Source organism: Alternaria atra (genome assembly GCF_907166805.1).
Source record: "Alternaria atra isolate CS162 genome assembly, contig: 32, whole genome shotgun sequence".
Classification (NCBI taxonomy): domain Eukaryota; kingdom Fungi; phylum Ascomycota; class Dothideomycetes; order Pleosporales; family Pleosporaceae; genus Alternaria; species Alternaria atra.
Genome location: NW_025091331.1, coordinates 535,825 through 557,842, shown reverse-complemented (window position 1 = coordinate 557,842; position 22,018 = coordinate 535,825). Strand labels below are relative to the sequence as shown.

General features: G+C 50.6%; 7 protein-coding genes across 7 annotated transcripts; 2 read left to right on the top strand and 5 right to left on the bottom strand.

The window, feature by feature from the left end:
• Positions 1-991: 991 nt before the first annotated feature.
• Positions 992-2,047, bottom strand: ALTATR162_LOCUS9929 (uncharacterized protein; the record flags this gene model as incomplete). Its single annotated transcript, XM_043317565.1, has 1 exon — positions 992-2,047. The coding sequence occupies one exon, from the start codon at positions 2,045-2,047 to the stop codon at positions 992-994; it is 1,056 nt and encodes a 351-aa protein (XP_043173500.1).
• Positions 2,048-2,588: 541 nt separating this feature from the next.
• On the bottom strand, positions 2,589-4,349 carry ALTATR162_LOCUS9928 (uncharacterized protein; the record flags this gene model as incomplete). The annotated part of the gene is made up of 1 exon (XM_043317564.1): positions 2,589-4,349. The coding sequence occupies one exon, from the start codon at positions 4,347-4,349 to the stop codon at positions 2,589-2,591; it is 1,761 nt and encodes a 586-aa protein (XP_043173499.1).
• A 573-nt stretch (positions 4,350-4,922) lies between these two features.
• On the top strand, positions 4,923-5,968 carry ALTATR162_LOCUS9927 (uncharacterized protein; the record flags this gene model as incomplete). The annotated part of the gene is made up of 4 exons (XM_043317563.1): positions 4,923-5,060; positions 5,106-5,133; positions 5,191-5,612; positions 5,672-5,968. 4 exons carry the CDS (start codon positions 4,923-4,925, stop codon positions 5,966-5,968), a joined length of 885 nt encoding a protein of 294 aa, XP_043173498.1.
• A 998-nt stretch (positions 5,969-6,966) lies between these two features.
• Positions 6,967-11,759, top strand: ALTATR162_LOCUS9926 (uncharacterized protein; the record flags this gene model as incomplete). Its single annotated transcript, XM_043317562.1, has 5 exons — positions 6,967-7,406; positions 7,456-7,888; positions 7,943-10,001; positions 10,089-10,593; positions 10,646-11,759. The coding sequence occupies 5 exons, from the start codon at positions 6,967-6,969 to the stop codon at positions 11,757-11,759; spliced, it is 4,551 nt and encodes a 1,516-aa protein (XP_043173497.1).
• A 3,087-nt stretch (positions 11,760-14,846) lies between these two features.
• Positions 14,847-16,379, bottom strand: ALTATR162_LOCUS9925 (uncharacterized protein; the record flags this gene model as incomplete). Its single annotated transcript, XM_043317561.1, has 2 exons — positions 14,847-15,592; positions 15,650-16,379. 2 exons carry the CDS (start codon positions 16,377-16,379, stop codon positions 14,847-14,849), a joined length of 1,476 nt encoding a protein of 491 aa, XP_043173496.1.
• Positions 16,380-17,401: 1,022 nt separating this feature from the next.
• On the bottom strand, positions 17,402-19,424 carry ALTATR162_LOCUS9924 (uncharacterized protein; the record flags this gene model as incomplete). Its single annotated transcript, XM_043317560.1, has 2 exons — positions 17,402-19,326; positions 19,376-19,424. 2 exons carry the CDS (start codon positions 19,422-19,424, stop codon positions 17,402-17,404), a joined length of 1,974 nt encoding a protein of 657 aa, XP_043173495.1.
• A 1,344-nt stretch (positions 19,425-20,768) lies between these two features.
• Positions 20,769-21,500, bottom strand: ALTATR162_LOCUS9923 (uncharacterized protein; the record flags this gene model as incomplete). The annotated part of the gene is made up of 1 exon (XM_043317559.1): positions 20,769-21,500. The coding sequence occupies one exon, from the start codon at positions 21,498-21,500 to the stop codon at positions 20,769-20,771; it is 732 nt and encodes a 243-aa protein (XP_043173494.1).
• Between the last annotated feature and the right edge of the window lie 518 nt (positions 21,501-22,018).

Sequence of the window (22,018 nt, the reverse complement as noted above, 5' to 3'; positions counted from 1 at the left end):
GAGGTTCCAATTTTGGAGGGCGAATGTTGAGGCAATTGTGGTGACGCAGCAAGACACACGACGCTCATGCTGGAAGAGGGTTTGCCAAGCACATAGAGCAAGGGCCCCTGCATGCGGGTCGCGGCGTCTGCGCGCCAGAATACAAACACGGTTCTCATCCTCCTGTCTTTTCAATTCCAGCGCCTACACTTCGGTTCCTGTCGGAAACTGCTCGTATAGACATTGAGCGGTGTTGCTGGGTTCTCCATACATATCTCTGAAAACCGCAACCGCTATCAGTTAATCCACTCATGAGCAGTTTCTCTTTACAACGCCAATCGCAACCATATTTTGTGCTCTCCTGTTTCAGTCAAGCGTGGCTGCAGACGCAGGAACGAAGACACCAACGGCCTACTAGATTTCCATATTTTCTTTTCACAGGTAACTGATTAGGCCTGTGACTGTTGATACCAGCTTGGCTCTTTTGCCGACTCTAAGCGCTGAGTGACACACGAAGGCAACTCGCCTCTTTCACGACGCAAGCAGGGCGACGAAGGGGATGAGGCTTTCGAGAAGCGGGATACTGTTTATGCCCCAAAGCGCAACACTCGATTGGCCAAGACATCTCTGGTATTCGACTGAGACAGGAAAGTATGCTTGTTCGGGGGCATGTTGTGGCATGTATCACAATATCGTACAGGCTTAAGGGGAGGGGTATATGCCAGAACGAGTAACAATGAGGCGAGTCGCGACGAAGATTATCATCTTCCAGCTTATGTCTTGTCTAATACACTCGCTTTGCGGAGAGGATATAGCTTGGACCACATTTCGACCATGAGAAAATTTGTTCTTATAGCCAGGCTCTCTTCACAGCATGAATCGCTCTCGTGGTAGTCATATCCTTCAACTATGAGTGTTTGGTATTGACTCCCTTCAATGCTGGAGTCACATTTGCCTCTTCAACTTGGCCACCGCACAGAGCACTTCACCTTTCATCCCATCTTTTACCAGATTAAAGGAGGTTGAACATATACTCCACACCCGTAAACTTCTCATCACCCAACCCACAAAACACATTCACCGTCAAACCTACGTCCCTCTTCAGCACATCCTCCGGCGTATCCGCTATACTCTGCTTATCCTGAGTGATAATGATACACGTACCGCGTTTACGACCCCAAGCCGCGGGATGACCGTTCATATCGAAGTCGAAGCCAAACATCCATGGCGGGATGGTAAACTGATTTACGTCGAACGGAGTGGAGGTTATACAGATAGACAGGGTCAACGAATCCTTTGTCACTTCCTTGAAGACAGTTTGGTCATTACTAACACCTCTCGCTCCGTTTGGAATGTACTCAATATCAATAATGAGTTCAGGGTTCTTCCGAACGGGAGATTCTGGGCTGATCGGGCGATAGCTCTTGTTGCGTTCGAGATGCAGCTCGAGAGCAATAGTTCGCGTGTCACTACCGGTGAGTAGTGCAGTGACGGTGTTGAGGAAGCGGAATTTCATGAAGAGGAGGAGGTAGAGACTCCAGCCTTTGAGTTCGATATTCATATCGGTTGTTGTGCGAGTTAGGCCATGGCAGTATTCTGCTTGTGGGTGATAAGAAGATGCTTGATCGGTGCAGGACGGAGGAGAGGAGGTATATCCTCCAGCACTATCAGGGCTAGTCTCATCTTCTTCTACATCCACAAAATCGTATTCTTCAGCATCGTTTGAGGAACTGGAACGAGAGTGATGGGAAGGAAACCCACGCTCCGGCTCCGACGTACCAAAAGAAGTACCATCCCACGGCCTTCCCCAAGTATCACCACTATCAAAAGAATCCTGAATCCCTACCTTGGCATCATACTTCGCTGCCCTTTCCGGATCAAGCAGTACTTCATACGCAGCCTGGGCCGCGCAAATATGCCATTCGGCAAAGCCACGCGCAGGCAGAGCTAGATGCTGAGTCTTGTCTGGATGGTTTGCAAGCAAGATTGCATGGTATGCGGCTTCGGCTTCTTCAGTGGAAGCTGAACGGCTGATTCCGAGTACTGTGTAGTGGGTTTCGAGGGGCATGGTGGACAATGTGGTAGCTGGTAGATTGAGACACTGCTACGGTTGGAAAGGGACATGCAGAGAGAAGTTCGATTGAGGGCCAGAATGCAGTGACCACAAAATGTGGAAGGAAAGCCAATGCCGCGAGTAGAGGTAAACGGTGCTTCACACGTCTTTGCCTAGATATACTTCGATGCATTCACTAAAGCATGCTTGAGTCTTGCCCTATGTAACGGTGGAGAAAGTGAAGGCGCAACGTTCATCTGCAGCTACATGACCTATCTACTCACCTAGAAAGCACGCATCGAAACGGCAGAAGATCATTATCTTCCGATCTATATGCAAAGATTGAATAAAAGCCTACGCGAATTGTCTTACAGACTTGGCTCGCATAGCGTTCCATATGATTATCTGTGAGCGTTGGAGCCTGGACTCTACACAACTCATCGCTTGTACCGCGCTTCATACTGTTCCAAGTGGGTATATGGAGCAGTAGTGTAAAACGCAATCGTTAATGCAATGTTAATTCTTTGAGAGTGCCAACTCCGTCTATACGCGCCCCTCAATCTATAGTACCAGAGAAGATAGGCTTGTTCGACTCACTACCATCCGGGACCTCCTTGGCCAAAACGGTGGAGGCCATGCCGTTCTGAGTAGTGTTATGGCTATCTTCCGATGTTTCAGTTTCGAGTTTGTTCTCAGCGATCCAGGCGTCAATATCGTTTAAAGCTTTGATAGGGTCGCCTCGACAACCTTGAAGATAGTTTTGTACCTGCGCTGGGGAGAAAGTGTTATTCGGCATTCTAGCGGCAAAGTCTGTCGCCCACTGCTCGATCTGCTCCACGGTAAAGGCCGAATCATGAGCTAGAGCAGATCGACCAATCAGGCGCTTGAAAATGCTCTTGCCAGCACTGGCGTCCATGTTCCCAAAGTAGACTTTCTTATCGATGCGACCGGGACGTGTCAGAGCCGCATCCAAGGTGTCGGGTGCGTTAGAGGTCATGATCAACAGTCTACCTTCTTGGGAAGCATTTCCATCAATGGCATTTAGCAAGCCACTTAGTGTAACCGTGTTGCCGCGCCGGAGAGCGCGGCCATGCTTAAGTTGTGGTGGTGGTCCCACAGCACCTGTAAGACTATGAGTATCAGCAAAAGCCGACTCCGCTTGTTTAAGTGCTTCCGTTCCATCGTCCGGTCCTTGTTCGCGACCGATACCAGCAGAGTCGATATCTTCCAACACTACTACACATTTGCGTGGAAGACCCAAGAACAAGCGGTGAAGTGTTCCATCGCTGATGTTACCGGTTGATAGATTAATGTGGTAGATGTCACAGCTAAGATGGCCCGCTAAAGCAGCACTGAATGAGCTCTTGCCAGTGCCCGGAGGGCCATGGAAGAGATACCCGCGCCGGTATGGGATGCCACAGTCGGCGAAGAAGGAACGTGACTCCTCGCTGTAGTAATATTCTGCATCTCTTACCAGGTCTGACTTGATGTCTTCATCCATGTCTATGGTGTCAAGCCTTCGAATGGCCTTGGAAACTGACTGCCAACCGTTACCATAAGGGTCCGTGCGATCACCTGCAAAATACACCGTTGTGGTACCCGTGAGGTTTTTGATCCTGAAGTCGTGGCAAAGACTGGTAAACTGCCGAAGTGGCTTGAGACTCCATCCTAAGGTCATGATGGTAAGAGAGTTTTGAAGTTGACCGCTTTCATCAACCATGTTACCCGTTATGCCACTGGTATTTCGGTAGCCATATCCACCCCGACGAGAGAATAGGAAGGGTCGAAAGCCAACCCAGAATAGTCGCGTACCGATCGGTGGAAGGCATAGGACCTCTTCGTCAGACTTGTCCGCTGCAGCTCCAGGGTTGCGGGCAGCCATCATGCGACGATGAAACTCGTCGTTCGGGTCCTGCATGCCTCCTGTGACTAGCATAGCACTCCTTGTGTGGCTGTTCAGTATCACCTCCGCGCCCATCCATGCCAGAACCTCTCTAGCTACTGCATCGGTCTCAGGGATTGTGACTTGAACAGTGAAAGCCCATATGAACAAATCCTTCATATGCTTGTATATCGGGCTAACAGCTTGATAGAGACCAATGAGGGCAAGTATCCTTTCAAGGTCGCCGACGCCGCTTGGCTTGAGTCGATATAGTAGACGCTGGATAACTTCCAATATGGGAAATTGGCCTGTCGCAGAGCGTTTCAGATGACGCGGGATAAATCCTGGGGTATCCAGAGGTTCGGGCCAGAGCTGGCTGGCCTTTCCTTGTGCAACCATGAGATCGACTAATGGTTCCGCCACGGAGGCTGCCATTCTAGGTAGAGCTTGCCTTGCAAGTCGTGTATGCAGAAAGTCTTAGAGTGATAGATGGACGTGTGACGATGTATTCGAAATATAAACAAAGCAAAAGTCTCCAGCTCTTGGAGATTCTTGTACGTGTACTAGGCGCCAGAGGGTGGCAGTGCTAAACAACGACGCGTGACAGGGCATTGGAAAAAAAAAGAATTCCTAAGAATGACTGAAAAGAATGCAGTGTGCTGAAGGGATCAGCCAGACCAGTAGTGGCACAGTCGTAAAAGTGACTGCGCGGACATTGGAGCTCGAGGCTGAACGACAGACAGTTTGCGCGAGGCCGCACGGCGCACCAGATCTTGCCCAGGTGTGGTCCGCGGGCTTGAGCGCGTACAGTTTAAGCCTAATCGGGATAGGTGGGCTGTTTACAGCTGTACGTCATAGGCTAATCACACCAACAGAACTGCTACGCTTTTTGCACAAACTTCTTACTCTTCTTCTTTACTTTCAATCAACCGGAGTTTCTCAAATCTTTGTAGTAAACCGCACTTTTCACTTTCAAACCACACACAAAACAGGCGACCTGCAAGTACAATGCCTCCCAAAGCAAACACTGGCGATCTTCACGTCGAGAAGCTTTTCTCAGTCAAAGACTATGTGTGCGTAGTGACTGGAGGCGGCTCTGGTATCGGCCTCATGGCTGCCCAGGCACTTGCTGCAAACGGCGCAAAAGTAAGTTCCAACTTCTCGCGAATGAAGGCCTCTAACATCTAGAAGGTATACATTACTGGTCGACGCCAAGAGGGTAAGCAGGATTCTGAATAACTCTAGTCAGACGGATGGTTATGCTGATCGTTTGTAGCCCTCGAGACTGCAGCAAAATCCCACAGTCCAGACCAAGGCGGTCAAATCATACCACTCTCACCTTGCGACGTTACCAAGAAAGACGACTTGGAGCGCATGTACCAGGAGCTAGCGTCGAAGGAGAAGTACATTAACCTTCTTGTTGCGGCAGCCGGTATCTCAGGAGAAAAGGGTATCCCAGACGCCGACAATGCCACCGATATGAAGAAGAAGCTCTTCGACAACGAGACATTCGAAGGCTGGGCTGAGACTTACAACACCGATGTTACCGCCGTTTACTTCACCACGGTCGTTCTTCTACCACTTCTTCAAGCAGGCACCGAGAGCCACGGTCACCTCTCTGCGTCTGTCATTGTCATCTCTTCCATGTCGGGAATCATGAAGGATGCACAAGGCCACTTCAGTTACAACGCTGCCAAGGTTAGTTTGCCATGTATTGCTCAATTGAAGGATATTCATTGACGTCGTGTTTCTTGCAGGGCGGCACCGTGCATCTGAGCAAGCTGATGTCGGCCGAGTTCCAACAGCTTCGTATTCGCGTGAACAGCATTGCCCCTGGTTACTTCCCATCAGAGATGACGGCGAAGGAGAGCGACGAGAACCAGAAGAGCGACCTGCCCGACGAGAAGATCCAAGAGAAGGGTCACGTCCCACATGGACGGGCGGGAAGCGACGCGGAGATGGCACAGGCCGTCATCTTCCTCACCAAGAACTCGTACGTCAACGGCCAGATTCTTGCGGTAGATGGTGGTGTGCTCAATGTTGTGAGCTCTTAGGAGATTGATGTGTATGAGATATAGAAGAGATGATTGGAATTAGCTTGATGACAAAAATAATGATACCACCATACTATATGTCTAATCTTGACTCGCGCTTCGGCATTTCCTCTTCGGTAGAGTTTCCACAAGCTGACGGAAGCCGTTTCCCCACATTCCCCGCGATAAGGCATGGTTCTTGATTGCGATAGTGGTGCGATAGTGGTAGCGATAGCCAAGTGTGACGCAAGCTGCCTCTGGTGCTGACGAGCTATATGTTAACAAGAGAGGTCACGGTAGGATGTGGCTTATGCAAGGGGCTGGCGCACGTGAAGACGCGCAAGTCTTTGACCCTGTTGCGTCTTTGTGACGAGATTTCCTTATGAGAAAAGCAAAATGTGACAAGACGCGTCGCGTTGCCTACATGCACTGTGAAAGACTTGGGACCGAGGATTGGACCAGTTGCGTGCACGATGGTGAGTGGATGCTCTGAGGCAGGGCGCATGAAGCGAGCGCCCAACGGCCGCTACTGCGTGCAGGTCGAGTACACGGCGACAAGACATTCCCTCATCTCGACGACGACAACGGTGCCTAGCCACTCCCCGTATGCCCGAACCCACTCGGCAGCGTTGGGCGACGAGTCTTGACATAACGGCAGCCTCTGGCAGGCGGTAGCGACTCTGGGATTCGCTGGGCTGATTAGAGCGTGTTTCGCGGCCAGGATCCCCAACTGATAATTGCTTTGCGCTGGTAACAGGCCCCTCCAACGCATAATACGAGTCGCGCATGGGCAACAACAACAATTGCGATTCTGCCCGTTGACATTGCCGTCCCTCTGGATTTCTGGGTGCTTGTTGTTGGAGGATATGCACACCGCAGGAAGCCCTTCACCGCCGCCGTCCGACTTCGACCACTCACGACCGCCCTGCGACAAGACACGCGGAGACGCCTAGGCGCCTACTCGAGGATAGCACACGAGGAAATATTAGCTGGCTCGGGGCCAGACGAGCAAAGCCGATATGGTCTCACACCCGTCCAGACCATCGCATGCGGCTTCGAATTCGCGCTCGTCGCAAGCCTCAACCTCCAACTCCCACACGCCCGGCCACTCGAAGAAGTCGTCATCCTCGTCCAACCACAACGGCCAAGCCCGCGAGCGCGAACAGCGGCCGAGCAGAGAGGGAACAGCGCAAAAGGCAGCCCAAGATGTGGCGGGTCTCAAGGACTTCCAGCTGGGCGATTGCCTGGGCAAAGGCGCATTTGGCAGCGTATATAGGGCGCTCAACTGGGGCACGGGCGAGACGGTCGCTATCAAGCAGGTCCGCCTCGAGAACCTGGGCGCCGCCGACCTCAAGAACATGGAGATGGAGATTGACCTGCTCAAGAACCTAAACCATCCCAACATTGTCAAGTACCACGGCTTCGTGAGGAGCTCCGAGAGTCTATACATTATCCTGGAGTGAGTGGCTGTACATGTTGCACCCAAGAGCAAAAGCTAATCCAGCCAGGTACTGCGAGAACGGATCGTTGCACAGCATCTGCAAGAACTTTGGAAAGTTCCCCGAAAACCTCGTTGCGCTGTACATGTCGCAGGTCCTCCACGGCCTACTCTACCTCCACGAACAGGGTGTCATACACAGGGATATCAAAGGTGCAAACATCCTTACAACCAAGGAGGGCCTGGTCAAGCTGGCCGACTTCGGTGTAGCGACCAAACAGTCGGGTCTGGATCAGTCGAGCGTCGTGGGCACACCCTACTGGATGGCTCCGGAGGTTATCGAACTCTCGGGAGCTACTACATCGTCAGATATCTGGAGTTTGGGATGCACAGTCATCGAGCTGATTGAGGGAAAACCGCCATACCACAAGTTGCAGCCCATGCAAGCTCTTTTCAGAATTGTCAACGATGAGCACCCGCCAATACCTGGAAGTGCCTCTCCGGTGAGTGAACCCTCAGACACTATTGCCAAATGTCCCAGATACTGACCCTTGCAGCTGCTGCGTGAGTTTCTCATGGAGTGTTTCCAGAAGAATCCCACGCTCCGCATCTCCGCAAAACGCCTCCTCAAGCATCCATGGATCCTCAGCGCCAAGCGGACTGTCCCTGCAGTACCCACAAAACCTACCGAATATCAGGAAGCAGTCAAGTCCGTGCAGGAATGGAACGAGGCCTTAAAGTCGCCCAGTTCCCTTCGCCGAAGCTCTCGTCTCGTGTCGGGCTTGCAGAAAGCTTCGCCTGCTGCCGCCAACGGTACGGGTGCCTCATCTCGCAAGATCCCGGCCAATGTTAATCTCAACATCCCAAAGCACAGACCTACCGCAGAGTCGTTCCGCTCGCCGGAACTAGAGCATGACGATAACTGGGATAATGACTTTGCTGAAAGCATATCGCCCCGCGCCCTGCAGATGCCACACCTCAAGCCTCAGGACAACTTTGGTGGTCTGTTTTCGAGCGACAGGCTCAAGGCTTTCGCCAGCTTTGAGTCGGTCACGGAGATGCCTGAGTTTGGGGATGGGGAGGCTACTGTGAAGAGCCCGATGAATATGGCACAATTCCAGAGCTTCCCAAAGGCCTCGGGTCATAGAGCGATCGAGAGGTCGAGAGGGGTCAATGGTAGGCCTAGGACGTCTGCTTCGTCTTCGAATACGTCGTCAAGATCAAATTCCAACGCTTCAATATCAGAGCACGAGGATAGGTATGATGCTCAGCCAAGAACGGCGTTTCTGCGAGGTACACCAAGGGCAACGCAGTCCCCCAAGCCAAAGCCTAAAGCGCCAGCGCGGCCCAGTCAACTATTCCGCGAGGATACTGTCGAGGATTACTCCGACCTCATGCCAGCTGATGAAGGTGCCTTTGAGCGCAAATTGGCGTCTATGCAATACGCACATCCGCCAGCCATATCATCCAGACAAGTAGTCCTCACCAACTCCAGTCCACCATCTGACACTTTCTCTCCACGGCTGTTCCATCCCAGCGATCTGAAAGCAGGGCCCAAGTCAACACGCGACGTCAAGTCGAACGGCAACATCCACCAGAGATCAGCAAGCTCAACATCCACACGGGGAAAGCTGCAACGAACGCAGTCGCAGATTGAGATCCAAAAGTACGCCGAGAACGAAAGCGATGATTTCTCTGATGTCTTTGGCGATATCAAGAGTCAACTTGCTAATCCCAGCCGAGCCGAAAGTGATAGTGGTAGTGAGCACAGTAGTCTTGCCATGATCACATCCAAGATGGCGAACTCTTTCATCATAGCTGACGAAGATGACCTTGATCCATTCGCGAACCTTGATGAGGGACTTGACAACATCAACCTGGAGAACAATGTCGCTCGAGATCGGGACGATCGGTTGACAAAGATGACAGAAAGTCTTGTGGGTTGCTTGAAGACTAGTCAACCTGACGACGAACTGCTCGATATTGCAGATCAATTACTACAGGTGCTACACGAGTCCCCAGACAAGCGATCAATCATACTACGAAGTCATGGCATGTTGCCTATACTGGAGATTCTTGGAACTAGGCCGCACAACGAAGTGGTACTGCCTCTTCTGAAAATCATCAACTTGATCATCTTGGAAGACTCTGAATCACAAGAAAGCTTGTCTTTCCTAGGTGGTATCCCGACCATTTGCTACTTTGCCTCCAAGAAGTTCCCAAGCGACATCCGAAAAGAGGCTGCAGCTTTTGTGCGGCAAATGTATCAAACAAGCACACTGACGCTACAGATGTTTATTGGCTGTGGTGGTATCAATGTGCTAGTCGAGTTCCTAGAAGAAGACATCGATGCTGAGCGCGATCTGGTCCTCATCGGAGTCAATGGCGTCTTTGGCGTTTTCGAATTGCAAGGACCCACCCCTAAGAACGACTTTTGTCGCATCTTCTCAAGATCAAGCGTACTATATCCTCTCAGCTTGGTGCTGAATCGCATGGTGGAGGAGGATGGAGAGGTTGCACGCCTGATCGTGGGCAGGATCGTACAGATTTTCCTCATCTTCTCACAAGCAGAAAGTCATGTCAAGGATCTCGTAGCGGATCGAATGATTCTGAAGCGTGAGTCTTTACATCCACTTGGCACAAGCTTAAGGCAGTTGGAGCATGTCTCGGTTGTCAGTCTCGACCATAGCTAACAAGGCACAGGTGTATTGAAAGATCTCCGCAAGATGTCACCACCACATCAAATCACCATGCTCAAGTTCATTAAGAATCTAAGCTCCCTCTCCTCGACGCATGAAGCCCTCCAGAACTCCAACGCGATCGACATCCTAATTGAACTACTCAAGTCAACTCGGCAAAAAGACGCCATGAGCCGCAGCCAACACCGATCCGCTTCCGATCCAGCTCGACTACCACCCTTCCACCGCGAGATCTCGAATCAAATCCTCAATACGATGTACAATCTGTGTAGGCATAATAAGAGCAGGCAGGAGGAGGCTGCGTTGTCGGACATTATCCCTTTACTGAAGGAAGTTGTGCGCGAAGGCGGCCCTCTCAAAGAGTTCGCATTGCCGGTGCTGCTTGAGATGGTCAACTCGGGCAAGGTTGCACGGAAGATGCTGTGGGATGCGAAGGGTCTGGCATTCTACGTGTCGCTACTAGGCGATCGCAATTGGGCGGTGACAGCCCTGGATGCCATTTTCGTGTGGTACGTGTTCCTTCAATTCTAACTATCAGGCAAAACATGCTAACCAATACAGGCTCCAGGAAGAGACCGCACGCGTCGAGCAATACCTCCTCTCCTCGCAATCGAGCTTTACCGTCGCCATCATCTCCGCATACACCTCGGCTGATCTACCGCACTCGACCTTTGAGAACATGCTCGAGCCGCTGCAGAAGCTTGTCCGTTTATCCCCACCAATTGCTGCATCTCTCGCAGTACCGGAGATCTTCAATCGCACCGAACAGAAGCTGGGACACAAGGATGCTGTGACGCGTCTCAACTTTCTCCGTATTCTGCGGACGATCTGTGACGCGAAGGATGAGGGCTGCTGGCTCATACGCGCTTTCGGCTGCTATGATCGTATCAGCTGGCTCATGGAACACGATTCTGCCGTGTTAGTACGCCAGATGGCTGAAGAGCTCGTCCGCGCATGCGACGAAGTCGAGCTCTCGGGCATCAGCAAAGGATCAAACGGCAAGCGAAGCATCAGTCGTGCTTCAGCCGTAGGCATGAATCTTCGTCGTCCACCATCGTCAGCCGGTCGACGAGACGGTTCCGGCTCTAGCACCGGCTCTACACTGGTCGGCAGTGGCATGGGTCTAACACCACCCACGCCCAATTCTCTCAAATCTACATTCATGCTCCCACCCATGTCCAATACGCCAACAGGACGCGGTGGCATTACGAGGTCCCAATCATCAACAGCAATGTGGGATCTCGCCGAAGATCCCTCTGCTGTCCCTCCTTCCTCCGGACGCTCAAAACCACCCGCTCTAGCACGCAGTTCAACCTCCTTTGCAGCTCTACAATCCAACAACAGCACACCAACTGGTCCCCGTACATCCTCACGCCCACCATCCCGTGACGCAGCAACAAGCCTTGCACGCATAGAAGCGAACAACAACGCAAAATCGTCTTCCCGTCTCCCTAAAGCCCGGGTTGGTCGTCTCGGCGAAGCGATCATGAGACGACGTCAAAGTACCGTTGGTGGCGAGAATGAGATGCCGGGTCATAGTACACCGACTCCCACTCCCACTCCGACGACTAGTAACGCGCCGCCGCTTCCCCGTTTGCAGATTGTGAGAAGGAGGAGGGAGACTAGTGGGGGAGAGATGAGTACAGCGGCGAGGAAGGGCGTTGCGCCGGATTAGAAATCTGTTTCTGATAATGCTTTACCTGGGTCACCAGAGGGAGAAAGGCTTGGTGGAGATGGGTATTTGACTCAGGTGCGGAGACGAAGGGGGTGGACTGGTCTTTGAACTTTACCCATACCTGATGGTGTAGAGCGTTTTCCTTTGTATATCTTTTCTTTTTCTTCTCTCTGCATGGCTATGGGTGGCATCGGGTCGAATGAGGTGTTATGACAAGGCGTTATGACTCGCCTGGCTTTGGCTGCGGTTTGAACATGGGATAGCATTGCTAGGGGTACATTGCATAGCATGGCGTTTTTCTTTTGGTTTATGCCTCAGGTGGGTGGAGGTATATAGTGTCTGAGAATGTGAGAGGAGGGGCAAGAGGGCGAGTTTGGATACCAGGTGTTTCTGGATAGAGAATGAGATGTCTGAGTGTTGCTACGTCTATCCTTTTGCGTCGTCGTGAATGAGTTGGGGGAGTGAGTTGTCATTTAGTAGTTTGATGCCAACTTCCACCGTCTTTGCGAAGCACTAGACTAGACTTACGATACGATAACCACCACCGATTCACTCCTCAACGACTTTTGTTTTGTCTTTCTCGAAAACGAGTCTTCGCGTTGCGGATATTCGGGGAAGACAAATTGCAGGCTGGGGAAGTGGAAAGGAACACATAAAGGCAATTGAGGAAGGGCTCAACTTTCTGCGAGACGCGATCTACTTTCGCACCGAGCGCTGAACCAAGACCTTTCCCAAACCAGATATCATCGATGTCGATTGGCTACTTGACTTCACGGAAGCGGAGCGCAAGAGGTTCAAGGATTGGGTACAGTGCTTCTTGGACACCGGTGATGACAAGGAACAGATCAAAGGACGATGGTCGAGTGAGGTGGGAGATGAAGACTTGGGAGAATCAGTGAATGAACTGAAAGAGAAGAACGACTTCTTGATCGACGGGGATCCGGGCTGGACAACGCAACTATACTATGCTCACCGTTCCATTGCGGCTTAGAGAAATGATATCACCTGTGTGTTATAACATAAACCCTGAAACAAACACTTCTCTTTGCGTAGCGATATATGCGGTGCGCTGTTTATTTAGCCTTAGCGTAGGCCTTAGCAAGACATGTGCAACCTGCAGAATGGAGAAAAGACAGGGAGAAGTTGCTAACAAACGTTGCAATCTCAAAGTTTCCAAGACGACCGATATGATGTTACCTGGTGTCAGTTTAGTATGTAGACGCGCTGTGCTGCGTCGTTTCTACGCAGGCTTACTGTGAGGGGCTGCAAAAATGTTAAAAATGACAAACTCGAAAAATCAGCCAACACCGCCAAAACAGTAGTATTACAACCACGACAGCGACGACGATGCAAACAAACGCAAAAAAGATGGACTTGCAGGGAATCGAACCCTGGACCACTCCCATACATTGTTCTGTTGAACGATGCTAAGGGAGTATTATACCACTAAACCACAAGCCCGATTTGTTTGATGAAACAATGGTCAAATTTAACGAAGATATCTTGAATGTGAGAGCTTACCGCACACCAACAGGACGAACAACGCCAGGATTCGCGCTTGCTGGATTGTTGGTTAAAAAAATTTATTGTCAGAACTGGTGGGGCGATGCAGTCAGGGGTAAGCTCCAGCGTCTGGAATGCGATCTAAACTCGTTCTAGGCCTAACGTCCTGTTCGCTTTACCTACTCTATGTGGTTCGTGCTTACGTATTGCAATGTTCGCGCGAGTTTACGTGGCTGCGCGTTTTTGTCGTGAAAAATAATGGGCGAGAGGAATGGTTTTGTTGTTCTGAAAGAGAGTTGGGTGATAGTGGCTCGCGCACATGTAAAAGGAAGACTCATGTGGAAGAAGTCACTCGCTTTGGGGGTTTCGTCATGGAATGCATCATCACCATTCACCACCTCATCCTAGATCCCTAATTGCTGCGAGCCGCAGCACATGGATATCGCTGTTGATGGCCAACTTTGCTTTGTAGTCTCCAAGATGATACAATGTGTTCGAATTTAATTGCTCATCTTTTATCGACTTCTCTTCGGGCTTACATCCGACACACCCGCTTTCTACTTCCCCGAGGAGCTTTTCGTAGGTTGACATCGGCATCTTTGAGTGATACCCCTTTACCACTCCACACCACAATTCAGCGTACTATCAATACTCTTATCTATATGAATGATGTCCTCCTTCAACTTTCTGTTCGCTCTGTTTTTATCTGACAACGTTACAATTATGTTAGGAAGTTCGGTTTCTCAAATTCTTAAATATTGGTGGTATAGTGAGAGTGGATAGAGGACACCTTTTATAGGCCATTATGACTCTTCAAGTATAACTCGGTGACTGTGTAGGCTCATCTTCAAAGTGAGGAGTCGGAGAATATGACGACAACGCTATGACTCTACTCTACTATAAATGCTCTCCAACATCTTGCGTTGCTACCCTATATCTCTACACTTCACTTCAAGAACTAGACAGCGATTACAGCATGCTAATCATCAGGGTAGCTGTGATCGAGTATTCTATCAGTGACGTTTTCCCAAGTTCTTTCCAAGCAAGCGATCAGTCATTCACCCAACGCACCCCCATTTGCCTTACATTTCACCAGTCTTCCAGCGCCCTTAGTTGCTGTCTCGAACCTTTCCTCTCCTGTATCTGCATCCGCATCGTTGACATAGTCGGTGCCTTAGAGCCAAGGGTCATTCAGTAGTTCGATGTGACAATTCGACAGTCCTGCATCATACTAACGCAACCGTCAAGCACGAAAGTTTGGTCCACAAGCGGATTGAGAGTGACATGAATGTGGGAGTTTACGTCGATACTAAAGCCGGCGGGTTATGCATCAGCCCGTACGAAAGGGTCTTCATCTGCTCCAGGTTTGTATGGATCCCAGAAGAGGTACACACACGGACGTACGAGAATGTACAGCTGAAGATTGCAAACAACGTTAATGCGGCAGACATGAATGGATTGTTCTATACCACTCTTGGCACGCTGTGGAACGACATTACGAGGCATTAAGCCAAACCAATTAGAACTGATTATTAAATCTTGCTGCATGTACCACGAACAGATCATGCATCTCAGCCTAGGTACCTATTCAACAGCTACCTTTTCCCACTTGAGCCCATCCTCCAAACTTCCCCTTGTGACTCCCCAGTTATCTGAAAACCAGTTGTCGCGCGGCTTCCACGGTCCGGTATCTGCACAGTTCGGCATCTTCTTCAGCGCATTCGTGACATACGTGCTGTTAAGCGGACTCGCGCTGACCGTCTTCTCCTTATCCTTTGCGTCAATCACCGGCACTACACTTGTGTAACCGTGTTTCTGCTGGTGCTTGATGAGGCGGACGAAAAGACGAGATGCAGTATCAGAGCCCAGTGTCCATGACGCGTTCCAGTATCCGATGATGTTGCCAAGATTAGGGAGAGAAGTGAGCATGGAGTTGCGCCACATGTACTGAGATGCCACGTCGACTTTCTTGCCGTCGACACTGACGTCGATGCCACCGAGGAAACGCATGTTGAGACCTGTGGCTGTAACGATGATGTCTGCGTCTAGCTTCTGCCCGCTGCTGAGTTCAATGCCGTCTGAGACAACGCTCTTGATGGTATCCGTGACGATATGCGCTTTGCCTGAGCTGAAGGCCTTGAAGTAGTCGCCATCGGGACAGAGACACATGCGTTGTTGCCAGGGGTTGTAGCCAGGCTTGAAGTGAGGGTCGACGGGGAAATCGGGGGGAAGCTGCGCGGCGGCTTTCTTGACGAGGAAGGATTGTGCGAGTTTGGGGAACCAGATGCAGAACTTGTAGAGGAGTATGGGAATGAGGGTGAACATGAAGCCTAATCGAATGTGTTAGTAAGTAACAGATAGGATAGTAGTAAGGATTGTGAACGTACGTTTGTACCGAAGGGTGAACCACTCTGGTGCCCATTTCTCGAACCATGCTTGGTCTTCTTGGGGAAGGCTCATAATATACGAGGGACTCCTCTGTAACTGTGTCACACTACCCACACCACCATCCACCAGCGCAGGAAGCAGCGTAATCGTCGTCGCGCCACTGCCCACAACAACCATCTTTTTGCCCTTGTAGTTCAGATCCTCAGGCCAGAACTGTGGGTGCACAATCTTACCCTGGAACTTGTCAATTCCCGGGATATTTGCGTTCAACGGCTCGTCGTAGTTGTAGTATCCGGTGCCCGTGATCAGCCACTTAGTCCAGTACACCACTCTCCGTGGCTCTCTTCCAACCTCGTTATTCACTTCCACTTCCAGCCTCCAGCGCTGTTCCTCACTCCTCCAATCCGCCTTCATAACCTTGTGTCTATACCGAATCTTCTTGTCCAGATCAAACTCATGTGCCGTTTCCTGCAGATAGCTCATGATTGCCTCTCCCCTCGCGATCGGGTTCTTCGCCCTCCACGGGTAGAAGTTGAAGCCCAGGGTATGCAGATCAGAGTCTGATCGAACACCGGGATATCTGAACTGCGACCATGTTCCACCGAGTTCGTGACGCGCTTCGAGGACAGCGAATTTGGCATTGGGAAGCGATTCTTGGATGCGATAGGCGGAGTTGATGCCGCTGAGGCCGCTGCCGATTATCAAGACGTCGAAGTACGAGTCGATCATGGTGCGCCAATGGTGCTGACAGTGCTTACTGTGGGGACGGGATGCCGGCGCAGGTACGCGGCGTGGGAAGCAGGTGGAGCTGGCGGGTGAGATTGAGTGGTTATAGAGGGTTTGCTCAGTCGAGACTAGAAGAGAATTTGTTGAAACCCCAACAAAATGTAAGAATTCTAGTATCTAGTCAGTGGTGAGGCTGATAGGGAAACGCAAAGGGGAGCCGGTGCAGGTCGAGCCTTTGTACCAAACTTACTCAACCTCCGAGGCGTCTCCACCCCCACCGTGCGACGCCACAGCTTGCGCGCACTACCCCACCGCTAACATTTTGGCCCATTTTCTAATCATTCACGGCCGTCTTGCACCGCCGTCCGATTGGGGTGTCGTTTGCACCGTCAGTGTTGGCGAAGCGGTAGATACGTCACCGACTATTTTTGCCGAGGCAAATATTTAGTTGCTTTTTTGTGTGTGTGATGCGCACACCTTACCACAATCGGTAATGTGACTATGCTGCAAGAGGTCGGGCCCGCTCCATTAACTTCTTCCAGGAGACTACTGTCAAGAAAGGTTATTTCTTTCTGTGTGTATGTAGACTTGATTTTGAGAGGCCTTGTCACATGTACCCCGCAGATCATGATCAATAGCTAACTCTTCCCACGTTATCGGAGTGATTAGTTTACACAAGTATGCAACTGTACTACAGATCCCTGATGTTCGGAATCCGAAGACTTCCGAAAGCCTAGTACCTCGGCACAATAGAGGTAATAGTATTCAAACATCTCAGGAATATCATGAGACACCAGACAACACCAAGCGCAGGTCGCACAGCGAACCGAGGCAGGCGGACATGCTGCGTAGCAAAAGCTCCCATAGGCTGACAGGCGTGGCAGATGATCAAATCTAATCGTGATGAGAACGCGTCTACGATGTTAAGGAATCCCAACCTCAACCCATCCTAGTATCTATAATTGCCAAATCCGAGCGGGGAATTGCGACAGAAATGCCACCCTCAATCTACATATACCTCGCATTTACTCCTTCCCCAGGATAATCATCTCTCCTTCTTCACCACTATCACTAGTAATATACATCCTCCCATATCTATCCTGCGCAATACTCACGGGTCTGAAGCACTGTGTAGTTGAACAATGATCCACATCGGGGTTCCAGAAGATATCAGTCCAAGCCTGCGTACTGTTTAATGCCGCCTTTGGTCCGAAGCCACTCGCTCCCTTTGCAAACGGAACCTCGATAATCTTATATCCAACTGAAGGACTGCGGTTCCATGATCCGTGGATGGTGATATACATACTCGTGTAGTTGCGGTCAAAAGTCGCGTCGAGAGGTGCAGAATGGGCTGGAAGAGCGAGACGAGGCGGTATACTATTCGTTTTACACGTATCATCTGAGAAGGTTGCGTTGGGCTCCAAAACGAACTGATCGCCTATTGCGAACTTTTTGTCTGTAATCGAGTCTGGGTTGAAGACGGTGTAACAGGTCGGGTACCCATACCAATTCGTATTCTCTTTAGATGGGTCTCCAAGGTAATTGATCTCATCAGCTGGGTTGTCCGTGTGGATGTCCACAGATACCCCGTTGATAATACGATGAAGCTCATCGGAAGAGTTCTCGACACCCCAGAGCATGCCATCAGCATCGAATGCTAGGCCGACTTCATTACGAAGTCCGTAACCCATCTGATAGCCACCGGTTGGGTAGTCGTAGCCATCTGTAGGAACTGCCGTGGTATCGAATACCTTGATGCATGATCGACCAGTCTTCATATCCGCCGAGCCGTAGTCGAAGTTGTCGTTTGATCCATGAGATACGATGAGGAGATGCGGGTACTTTGGTGGAATTGAAAGCGTTCGTGTAACATGCCCTCTACTGTCCATGCCAGTCAAGACTGTTGTCGAGTTCTCCGATACACTCAGGGTAGCTGCGTCGTATGTCCATGAAAACACCGAGGTCGCAGAGCTAGCGTATAGCGTCTTTCCATCGTGACTAAGCGCAATACCATGGTTGAGATTCCGCTGAGAGATGATGGTCTTGGACGAACTGAGGCAGCCGTTTGACGTAACTTTGTGAGCCGTGATTCCCATACCATTTTGCACGACGAGAAGATTACCCAAAGTGTCAAAGATGAGTCCTCTCGGCTGGGTCAGTCCTCCTGCAACCTTTGTAGCCTTCCATCCTTTCGCGGTGTTTATTGGAAATGCAAGTTTGCTAACGTCAGGACAGGACAAGGGTATTTCAGTTGTTGTTGGTACCGGTAAAGTCACAGAAACTGTACTGGTACTCATAGTCGTTGGCCGTACGCTGATAGTTGAGGTGGATACTAGGGCGCTGCTTGATATTGGTGGAGTATCATGGACGAGATTTGCGGTGACTAGCTTGTCAAAGTCTGCGTTTTGACCTTGCTTGAGATCGATTTTGTAGTTGCCAAACGAGCTATGCACGTTGAAGGTAGACCTGTTGTTCGCCGGTTGAGCGGGCAATTTGCTTGACAAGCCGTAGGCGAATTTTTGCGCAGATGCATTCGCGTCAATCGAAACCAAGTTTCCGTCTACATCATGCCATTGTGAGCAGCCCTTACACCGTACAGTCAAAGTCCAGTGAGTCGCGTTGTACCCGGTTCCTTTGATGTACGAGTAATCAGCATCAGCATACGGCTGTGGTAGACTCAAGCCGAAAGCCATTCTCGAACTGTAGATGGACGTGTTCGATCCACTATTCATCCATCCGACTGTGAGTGGGACATATGGCATCGTCCCTCCCCAGCTAAACCCTACCCATCCATTCTTGACAGGTGACACGATTTGCAAGACTGTATCGAAAGGTGCAGCTCCCGACTTAGGTAAAGCGATGCCGAACGTGATGCCATTGGTACCAGTCCATCCCGAATAGCATATTGAAGTTTCTCCATCGCAATAGCGCCCGGTAGTCTGGCCATATGCTGCAAGAGTGTCAACAATACAGAATGGTGATAATATGATATCGCATACCTATATCGACAACAGTCGCAAGTCCTAATGCTAAATTGACTGTCCTCATGGTAGGCGGAATAATGAAGCCTCGTTAGAACTTCACGTCCTTCTGTTGTAGAATCTACAATCTTATCAAAGACACCTGTCGCCCTACCCAGGTGGTGGGATATGACATGAAGTGCTTACCTGTGCAATCAATATCAAATGGAGACCGTATAGCCATGACGCGCTTGGTAGATCTGTAACACAGCTTCTCTCGTCCAATACCATGAGGCGCAATGCATATCATACGATGATCATACTTCGGTTGGGTGTAGTATCAACATCCGCTCATGCGATGGAAACGTGGAGTACTAGAGATGGTCGGTGCTGCGAACGGCAGTACTTTCTGTTGAGCGTGGGGTCCACTTCCACATTAGCAGTATATTGTTGTTGTATTCCACTTGCGGCAGAATTGTACGCCTCAATGGTACTTCTGATTCTGAACGATGACTTACTCCTATAATTTTTCCTGAAGTGGCGTAGACGATCAGTCACCCGAGTCCTGGGTTCCGTGTTTTCAGCCTCAAGTCAAGCCAGGAAGGACGAGGCGCACCCAACTCAGACCTTGCGAACCACCGCGTGCGATATAATGCCACCCCCTGAAATAGATTGTCCCCATACAATGGATAGTTTGATGAGCTCACGATGGCGTGTTGCGGTATTGAGTATGTTGGCGATAAGTTAACCAGGATGGAGAGCGACAGGGCTTGATAGATGAAGCGATGACTTTAGCCTTGGATTGTCCGAACAAATAGATGAATTTGATGGAAACATCAGCGCACTTATATACACGTATATTTGGGGCTTGCTGATAGCCTGGTAGACGCCTTTTCTCGGTCCGATCACCGAAGAGATGATCGCGGCTGCCAAAGTGTATCGTGGCGCAATTTAAGATGGTGAGTGTGGTCTCGCTCGTCATTACTATTGTCCTGGTCTGCGCGATTGTTCCGATATAGAGATAGACGACTGGCGTAACATGAGAGAAGGATGTGTCCGGGTGTGAGATAAAGCAAGATGAAGTGGCGATGCGATAACACACAGTCTTTTCTGGCGAGGTGAGGTAGGACCGCACCTGGGCAACAACACGTCAAGGAGACAGCCCCAAAACAGTCAGCGAACCTGTAACGGTTTGGGCCTTGCCCAGATCAACTCTAGTACGAGTTAGGATAGCTCATGTACGGTCATCGATATATGTAGCTTAGCCCACCTCAGATAGTCAATTCAGCGCAGTCCTCCCCTCTATCTTAACACCGTCACAGAACCAATTAAGGTATTATGCTGATTAAACATCACATTTTGACGCGATGGCCGTCGCTCGCCTAGCTTTAAACTTATGTACTTCCGGCTGGAGACGTAATAGACGAGAGATTTAGATCTTTGCCTTTGCGGGTGCGGTCACCCTCCTACCATGCACATAGCAGATACCTCTAATCTTCTCAGCCGCCTCACCCCAGAGCTCATTTCTGAGAACACTGTATACACCCATCTTCGCCCTGCCCTGCACTTCCCTCGCTTTCTTGAGCGCGGCCTCGAGCATCTCTTTGGGCTCTGCAATATCATCCACGATGCCATCTTCGTATGCCTCTCTGCCTGTCCAGCGATGCGCTTCGAGCAGCATCTTCCGCGCAACTTGTGGTCGGAGCTTGAGTCGAGGGAGAAAGCCGATTCCAGGAAAGTGCAGACCGAGGTTGACAGGCGGCATAGAAAAGAACCCGCGCGACGCGTTCATGATACGATAATCATGCGCGAGAGCAAAGGGACAAGCCCCACCGAACGTATGGCCCGTCAGCAACGCGATAGTGGGGAAAGGGTAGTCGAGCAAGGTCGCTAGTAATGGGAAGAAACCATCGCTATTCGCAAATGGGTTTGTATCGCTCTCATCTAGCTCGAGACCTGTGCACCAGAACTTCTCGTCATTCCCCTTTGTTATCACGCATCCTTCTGAGTCTGGGCCCAGTTCTTGCTCAATGTCGCGTAGCGCACGTATTATCTCTTGTGCGAACTTGACGTTTATGCGGTTCTCGGGTGCTTTCGCGAGGGTGATGACAAAGACTTGGTCGTAGCGGTCGACGCGTAGGTTGGTATATTCTCCTAATGCCATTGCTATAGTGGATTTAGGGATTGTGATTACGATGTTGATGGGGATGCGAGACGACCTTCAGGTTCGAAGACAATTCGAGAGAATCTGTGCAGTCAGCTATAACAATATCAAAAAGATGCACGTTGCTTTCCGAGTTCAAGATGCCAAACTCCATGGTGTTGAAGCCTCGGCAGACAGATGCGGGGAAAGACCCTGGCCACATTCGCGCGGCAGTGCCATCTTATGCTGACTCGCCATGGACTTCCAAAACAAGCAATTCGAACAATCTCCAGGCAAAGAGGCAATTGTTGTGGTGGGCGTCGACAGTGGCATGTGTGATAGAGAGTAAGGAGTTGAGGCATGCTGCGGTTGCAATTGTGGAGCCCGCTTCGGCCACCCCTCGACCATCTCGTCTTTCCATCTCCCGTCGCTACACCATCAGAACAAAGAGACACAACCAGCCTCCCGCTTCTCCGCATAAGTTTGGGTCACCCTTGCGCACCCTATACCAAAACACGTCTCCGAACCGTACTGTATCG